Source organism: Ziziphus jujuba, chromosome 8 (genome assembly GCF_031755915.1).
Source record: "Ziziphus jujuba cultivar Dongzao chromosome 8, ASM3175591v1".
Taxonomy (NCBI): domain Eukaryota; kingdom Viridiplantae; phylum Streptophyta; class Magnoliopsida; order Rosales; family Rhamnaceae; genus Ziziphus; species Ziziphus jujuba.
Window position 1 is genome coordinate 1,367,361 of NC_083386.1, and position 8,408 is coordinate 1,375,768.

At 33.7% G+C, this 8,408-nt stretch overlaps 1 protein-coding gene across 1 annotated transcript; it reads right to left on the minus strand.

Annotated features, from left to right (window-relative positions):
* Nucleotides 1–4,790: 4,790 nt before the first annotated feature.
* On the minus strand, nucleotides 4,791–8,389 carry LOC107412762 (NAC domain-containing protein 54). Its single transcript, XM_016020579.4, has 4 exons — nucleotides 8,010–8,389; nucleotides 7,596–7,879; nucleotides 6,093–6,455; nucleotides 4,791–5,472 (listed from the first exon to the last, which is right to left on the minus strand). The coding sequence occupies exons 1-4, from the start codon at nucleotides 8,164–8,166 to the stop codon at nucleotides 5,230–5,232; spliced, it is 1,047 nt and encodes a 348-aa protein (XP_015876065.2). The 5' UTR covers nucleotides 8,167–8,389; the 3' UTR covers nucleotides 4,791–5,229.
* Nucleotides 8,390–8,408: the final 19 nt, after the last annotated feature.

Consider the following 8,408-nt stretch of genomic DNA (forward strand, 5'->3'; position numbering starts at 1 on the left):
GTTTTTTTGTATTTTTGTGTATTCTTGTAAAAACAATTACTTGATGTACTTTGTTTTCTTTTTCTAAAAAGTAGATTTTTGTTCTTTGTTTGTTTAAAACATAAAAGGATATCCAAGTCATTTTTTATTGTTTTAAGGTTAAAATAGATATTGTAGGGTAAAAAAAAAATAATAGCAAATGAAGGGGCAAATATCATTAAGCTCATCCCGAAAGGGATATTGGGCTAAATTCCCCTTTATTCTTTGGGTAACAAGTCTTCTTTTCTTAGACCCCCATATACATGATTCTCTGTCTACTCATAGCCTGATAACTGAAATGTCAATTTCTAGCCCAGTTTTTAAAATGGGCTTTCTGCCACGAGGAAGCTGCACCTAATTAAGCACGAAGAGAAAGTTGGACACATGCATTAAGGGAAAGTTGGACTCATGCTTTTTGAAGCGATCCAATTTCATCCCATGTCTAGAAATCTTCAATCTAACTTTTTGTGAATATACAAAATATTGAGATAACTTGCAATTAATATGTTATTTGTGTGTCTAAGACAAAAAAAGAGGCATAGAAGTTTGAAAGGTTTGTTGTAGATGTTGTATGAGTCTACTTAGTTGACAATAATTAATATGTTATTTGTGGTCTAAGATAAAATAAGAGGCATAGAAGTTTGAAAGGCTTGATGTAGATGTGGCATAAGACTACTTAGTTGACAATCAAATAAAAAATCAGCTTTAAATTGTTTCTGTCCAAACAAATAATTAATGATGTGTTTATTTATTTTTTAAAAAATGAACACAATTAATGAAATGTTTGTTTAGTTAATTGTCTATAGAGGTTCTAATTAAAAGCATGTATACATTTTGACAGTGATTATTTGTAACACCCCGTCCCAAACCACATCGGAATTATTGCACGTTGACCGAGGTTGACCGTTGACTGAGTGGATCAAAAGTTGACTTTTTGTTCCAGTTGAAATTTTTAGTTGACCGTGGTACCGTAGCAAAGTACATGATGCCCCGAGTTCGTAGAGTAGTAGCACGTCAAAAACGGAGCTACGGTTTGAAAGTTATGGGCAAAACAAGTCGAGATTCAAACTGTCCAAAAGGTGCCGGAGTTGACTTTTTATGGTTGTAGAATTTTGTTTTGACTTTTGTATGGTTGTAAAATACTCATTGATACAAGTTCATAGACTGGCGGCACGCTTAAATTGGACATCTGGTTAAAAGTTTATGGACATGTGAAGTCTTCCGAATACCATAATATTTTAATATATCTGGCTTAAGTGAACAGTGACGCCACATGTTGAAATCTGAGAGGTCCACATGGGTGAACAGTGTCACCCACGGTGGCTTTTATTTTGGCAAAACGGGGAGGGAGGAGAGAGAAAGAGAGAGAGAGAGAGAGAGAACCACCGGCCGCTGGAGTTGCAAACTTTTTCGGCCGAATCTTGCCACACGCGCCAACCAGGCAGGAGCGCCTCTCCATTCCCGGCCAACCCCCAAAATTTCACTGCCAACCGACTGGCGACGCACCAGGATCGGGGCTTTTTCGGGCAGCGGCACTGATTTCTTCAACCGCTGAGATCTCCTCATTCCGGCCTCCATTCTTGTCACCGCCGATCCCGTTGAGACCCTCTCCCTTCAATCTACAAAATCCCCAAAAATCTTGGCCACCAACCACCGCACGTGCGGCCAGCGGTAACGGTTGCCAGTGACCGCAACGGCTCACCGAAGAAATCACTATTTCGGTGAATACCCAGTTGCACCGACTGTCCCTCCCCACTAATTCTGACCCCCTGAACTCAGATCCGGGGTCCTTTTCCTCCAATTCGCGACGGTTTGAGAGAATCGAAGAGTTGAATCCTGAAAGCTTTCCGGCGAGATTCTGGCCACCTTGGGTCCAATCTCCAGGAAGTAAAACCGGATTCGTAATCCTCGTCACTCAAGCTTCGATTCGGTATATTACTCATCAATTTTGGTTGTCGTTTGTGTTCACTCCCCGGGTACCCATTTGGGTGTTACCCGATTAAAATATTAAAATAATTGGTTTGGTGTATTGTGGATATTTTAGGTGCACGTATGGGTAGTGGAGTTGATCCTCCGGAAGATCTTGATTGATACACATGTTTAAGGTGAGTGACCCACCTTTAAAACTATTTTGGGTTGATTAATTATATTTATTTGGTGTTAATTTGATATCTAGAATTATGCTCATGTGGTGGAATTTAAATATAATTGTGGAAAAAAAATATTATTTTTATGTACGTATATGTTTATTGCTGCTAAATGAAAATTTGGTTTATTAATGGATTTTTTATTATTATTATGATTTAATTGTATTTATCACGCATGAGCAAGGTGGTTTCATTTAATTTATTGTATATGTGGTTTTAATATTATTTTTGGGCATGATTTGATTTTAAATATTTCAAGGAAAATATTGGTTTAAATTGGTGGTTTCAAATTTTATAATTATGCCCGTGGAACATTATTTGATGGACTTTGTGATACGAGAAAAATTATTTGTATATTGTTATCGGTGGATTTGTACTGGAAATGTTAAAGAAAAATGTGGGAGGCTGAGTTCGAAAAATGGTATAATTCCCACGGTGGATTTTGCAAAAGTTTGTGTATCTTTTTATAATAAAATTTGGTTATTTATTTTAGACGCACTCATACAGTACTGGTGTTCTGTACTATATATGTGGATGAGCGCGCAAGTTATAATGTCTCACGTGAGTTGCCATTGGACCGAGGGCAGGCAAGTTTTATGTAATGCGCATTAGTCGCCCCCCTCCGTGGCCGGGATAATGGTTTTAGCAGCGACGTTGTTAGGACGCCGAAGCGACCGTATGCAAGGTTCTCTCTTTAACCCCCCCACCAGTCGGTGCTCGGGACGCTGGGTATCGGAGAGAATCACTGGTATATGGTGTGGTGCGTCAAGTATAAATTTTCAGATAGAAATTTCAAACCCTAAAATGTTCTAAAATTATTTATTATATTTTATTACATTTTATTTATATTTGTATTATTTGATTATTATTTATTAAATTAATTGATTCATTGGTTTTCGGGGAATACGAATATCGGGTTTTGTGAAAATGTTTTAAAAGGGGAACATTTCCAACGGAGTGAATAGTAAGGGTTTTGAGAGAAAATATTACTTTCAAATGATTATTATTAATTTATTTATTTAATTATTTAGTATTTATTAATTAAATTCCTTTTATTGTTATATTATTATTATTAAAAGTGTACAGTAGATAGGGTCACTCACTGAGATGATTAGCATCTCATATTTTTAAATTCCGTTCTCTTAGGTGCAAAGGGTGGTAGACGTTCTTCCAGAGCGAACCTAATCTCCGTCGTTGTCATAGTTCGAGAAGTTATCTTGTCTTCATTTATTTCAATTGTAATATTTCTTTCATCCTTGTTGTATAATTTCTATACCTAATAGTACTTCATGAAACTCTGTATACTATCTTGGACATTTATGTATTAATTATGCACTGAATTATTGTTATTCATTTGGAGTGCTGTAAATTTATGGAATCAAATTGTAGTAATGTGGGAGGAATAAGGAGATGAATCTAGAAGTGTGTTTTCAGTGTAGAAAATTTGTGATAAGTCCAACCCTTAGGGAAGGTTCTGCCGGATTTTTCACTGGAGGATCCGGTAGGGTTTTCCTGGGATCAGGGCTTGTCTAGGGTTCCGGTGAGGAATTTTGGACAGATCCTTACATTATTTTTTCAACCCAATCAACTTAACATGTGTTTTTATTTTTTTTAATATTTGCAATAAAGAGACTTTTAATATGCTTGTATGATTAATTTTTATAGTCCATATCTCTGTTGGAGATGCTTTAACCATCAAAATTATTCAATCATTTCACCAAGTTTAAGAAGTTCAATTGAATTTTAGGATTTTTTTTATTATTGACGTTAACTATTTTACAAATAAATTTTGGATATATAGAGATGATAAAATAAACTATGTCAAATAATAGTTCAATTCGATTATGATTTTACCAAAAAAGAAAAAATGAAGAAAATTTTTAAATTTTGTTTTTGCAAGGCCAAAATATAGTAGTTGTTATGATGATTTTGTCATCTCTAATGTCCCCCAAAAATAAATCTGACTAGCTTGCATCATTTGTGGATAAAGTTATAAATATCTAATTTAACATGAACATATATATATAATCATAGAGTAATATTATAGGTATCAAATTTTTTTTACCATAATTTTGATAACAAATTATGTGGTAGTTTTTTAATGGTGTTAAATTAATATTATCCTATATTCATGAGAAAGTAAACCATTTAAAAGATAACAAATTATAAATATTAAAATTTTGATAAAAAGATATGGCCACTGTAGATTTATCTATAATCATATATATTTAAAGATTTTATAAAGTTTAATATTACGGTGACCAGAAAAAACTATTAAAAAAGAAGAAGCAAGTCATTAGGCATATTTTTGTTTCTGTAGCAAATAACTCCAAAAATTAATTAATACTTAAAAGAGAAATTTATGATGATTCGAATAGTAATTCTACACTATTTTTTAGAGTTTAAGTGACCAAGATAATTGGTGTTGTCAGAGTTTAATTAGTTAATTAGAGTAGTATTTCATAAAAACTTATGAATTAATATAATGGATTTGTATTAATCTAAGATGGACCCGTTGGTTTTATAATCTGTAACTTTCAGCATCATGTACATAATTTTGCTTTTTTCATGATTTCAATATGGAACTATATAAAATGAAAGTTGAAACATGAATTTCATAGATTATAAAGCAATAATACAGTCACAAAAGAAAAACACTTTATCGATCTTTTTTCCAAAATTGACCAACAAGATTCAGCTCCAAATTTCCAAAACAAACGGAAAGAGCAATACAAATTAAGGAATTGATTAAAAAAAAAAGAAGAAGAAGAAGAAGAAGAAGTATGTTGTGATTGATCACGTACTCAACAGAACATTCTATTCTGTAGTAGTACGCGATATATTATCTATAGGACTATAGTATAAATATATAACCTTATCATCGTGTGGTGAGTGTCAAAACGAACCACAAGTTCTTTCATTTGGTTATTTTTTTGGAACACAAATTTCTAGATTTTGTGTCAATAAATTGCTAGTATATAAGATTAAAATATATATGTGAAGTCATATATCAGGATTATCTGTGTGTTAATCGATTAGCTAGCATTCTTACGTACTCATTGGCTCAGTCTTGCATGGGGAGGGCAATGGGGTTGTCTTGAGAACAACATAAAGAGAAAATCTCTTCCACCGTTATATTCGTGTAGTCCCTAAACTTGTCATACGACATGTCGTCTTCTGTACTACTTTCAGTCTTCATTGGCTTAGTCTCTGCACCAAAGTTAATTTGTGGGAAGTCTTCAAGCTCTAATGGTGGATATCCGAATTGGCAATGCAACAGGCTTCCATAGTTCCCCATTTGCATATCCTGCAAACATCAATGCCATTTCATCATTATAATAACTAACTTTATAATTAAAGCACGCATCGTTGTAATGGGTTTTTTAAAAAATAATAATAATAATAATAATAATAAAATAAATAATAAGAATAAAAAATAAAAAAATTTTGTGGAGAGAAAGATGGTCGAGTCAGTCAAAAGAAGATTTGGAGGATAGTGAAGAAAGGAAGTGAAGTCAGTATAATAGATTTTTGAGAATAGGGAGCTTTAGTAAAAGAAAGAGCGAGTTCACTACTTCCAACTTTTGTCACTTTATCAAGATCAAAAAGAGATCCATCACTCAAAGTGGGTTTGTCCTGTGGGGCCACTTCCAACCTATATTACCCAATCATCATCATCATAATCATTCTCCTTTTGGGCTTGTTTTGAATATGGGCTTCATGATTTATGCAAAATACATAACATTGAGCTTGGTTTTGTTCTTTCTCCATACCAATTATTAATTAAATATGGGGTGTGAACATGAAGCTTTGATTGGAAGTGATAAAGCAGAAACTAAAATTAAAGAAAAAACATAAAAGAAAAGTGCATGTTTTCCAATGTTTCCCTGAAAATCATTAATATACTGGTATTGAAAATTTAAATACCTGAATTAGATTTGAAGAGCAATCTACTCCGAGAGAGTACAAATTGGAGGCACTGTTTGCCTCATCAGAATTGGCAACGGGAGCTTGGTTGACATCATCTGCCATGGCAGTCTCTGCGGTGGGTGTGCCTTGAGTGAGATCTGAAGAAGATGTATCGGATACAAACTTTGGGTATTCAACATCATTAGAAGTGTTGAGATTATCATCTTCATTCCCTATCCCTCTTGAAATCTCAATGCCACTTGCATTTTCTGCAATGCTACTCCCTTTGGATGATTTGTCTTCTTTCTTATTATTACAAGCGGTACTGTTCTTGGGGATTTGCATCGTTTTCTTGAATACTCGGCACAGTGCATAAGAATCCTGTTTTGAGGAATTAAAATTTGACTGTCAAAATTATATGTAGAATTATAATTTGATATTTCTTTTACATATATCGATATATACATATATATACATAAATATTCCAAATAATATTAATGAAGATCTAGCTAGCTAGAAAAGTAAATTGATCCAGAAAGAAGAGCGGACGAAAAAGAAAAGAAAAGAAAAGAGAGATCATGATACTAAAGTCTAAAGAAAGATGATATCAAGTACATGTATACCTAAAGTCTAAAACCAAAGAGTCTTTGAAGATCATCATTATCATCATGTTGATAAGCTATTCCTTTTAACGGAAAAAGAAAAAGAATGATATGCATCTGATTTTTTGCTTTACTTTAATAAGTTAAGTCTCATTAGCATATATAAAAGACGCCGCATGGCTATAAACAGGAACGCACAAAAAAAAAAAAAAAAAAAATCCCTCAAACCCTAGATTGCCAATTCATTTTATTTTTAACTTTTCCAATTCAATTTATGTGTCCACTTAAATCTACCTATCTGCAACGCTGTGGAAGCTCTACTAATTAATTCTACTTCTGTTAATCTGGCTAGCTAGCACCCCACACCATGCTTTCAAAATCCTTCATATAATTTAGTTTTAGGAATATTTATTATTGTTTTTCTCCATTTACAATATCTAAGTCCCAAAAAAGATCAAGTACTATATAAGTACACAATATGTATGATCGAAAATATTGCATATATATATATATATATATATATATGTTTATTAATTAACACAGACTAAAGTGAAACTCCATAAACCCTAGCTGGAGTTATCTCACTTCGAGCGTTTTCTAAACCCTAACTTGCTTCTCTTTCTAAACCTATTATTTGACGGTTTTGGTTCCATATATATATATATATATATATATTGAGTATTGATTCAAGTTTAAGCAGGTTTAGCTAATCAGTTTAATCAAACAGTGAACTCCCCATTTACCGGAAGGAATTATATTCCTATATTAGATGGATTTAAATCTGTCTTATGGTTCAAATAAGCACAAAATTATTCGGAAAGAAAGAAAGTTATATAAGTTGTATTACTATAGGCAGATAACTGTAAAGAACATATATATATATATATATATAGAGAGAGAGAGAGAGAGATATACATACCTTTAAAGAAGAGGATGTAGAACCACAAAGGGAGTCATGAATGAGTCGGTATTCATGCATAACCCAGTTAGTTCTGATGCCATGGGGAGCTCTTCCTCTATAATACACCAAAGTCTTCTTCATCCCCACCGGACGTCGGAGGGAATGTACCAGCCGGTCTTTTCCGGTGGCTTTCCAGTAACCTGCTCTTGTTGCTCTGTTGGTTCTGGATCCGTTTGGATACTTCCTATCTCTTGGGCTATAGAAGTACCACTCCATGTCTTTGCTAGGCAAGAAGGATTTTTCTGTCCATAAATATATATATATATATATACGTATTATTATTCATTAGTCATATTCATATTCATACAAAACAAAATAATTAATTAATTCAACCTTAAATGATTGACAATATATACATATAAAAATATTTACCTGGTAAATCCCAGGGTTCGCATTTGTAGAGGTCAACTTCTGGGATGATTTCAAGCTCAATGGTGCGGCCCGTAATTTTACGATCCAGATAGTACGCAACCAGCTCTTCGTCTGTTGGGTGGAATCTGAATCCAGGAGGAAGACTCATAGGTGCCATTTTTGATTGATTAATTTCCAACACAAACAGATCAGCTCCCAATTTAACCAACAAACAACAACTGATGAGAAACACAGCTCCCCAACTTAGAACTGTTGAATAAACAAGATGAACTCAGCTCAACTGAACTGCCTTCTCTTCTACCACATCCAACTTCTACTTAATAGGCCACTGTAGGTCTCAAAGCTGTGGCATTTGCCCTTCCAAACTCACACGATTTGCATTCCTGCCATAATTCTTAT

Bases quoted from the DNA above. Each gene is read 5' to 3' on its own strand.
- LOC107412762 (XM_016020579.4), bottom strand. From the start codon at position 8,166: ATGGCACCTATGAGTCTTCCTCCTGGATTCAGATTCCACCCAACAGAC. The intron at 7,880-8,009 runs GTAAATATTTTT...ATTTATGGACAG, and splicing joins CGAACCCTGGGATTTACCAG to AAAAATCCTTCTTGCCTAGC. The intron at 5,473-6,092 runs GTATTTAAATTT...TGATGTTTGCAG, and splicing joins GCTCTTCAAATCTAATTCAG to GATATGCAAATGGGGAACTA.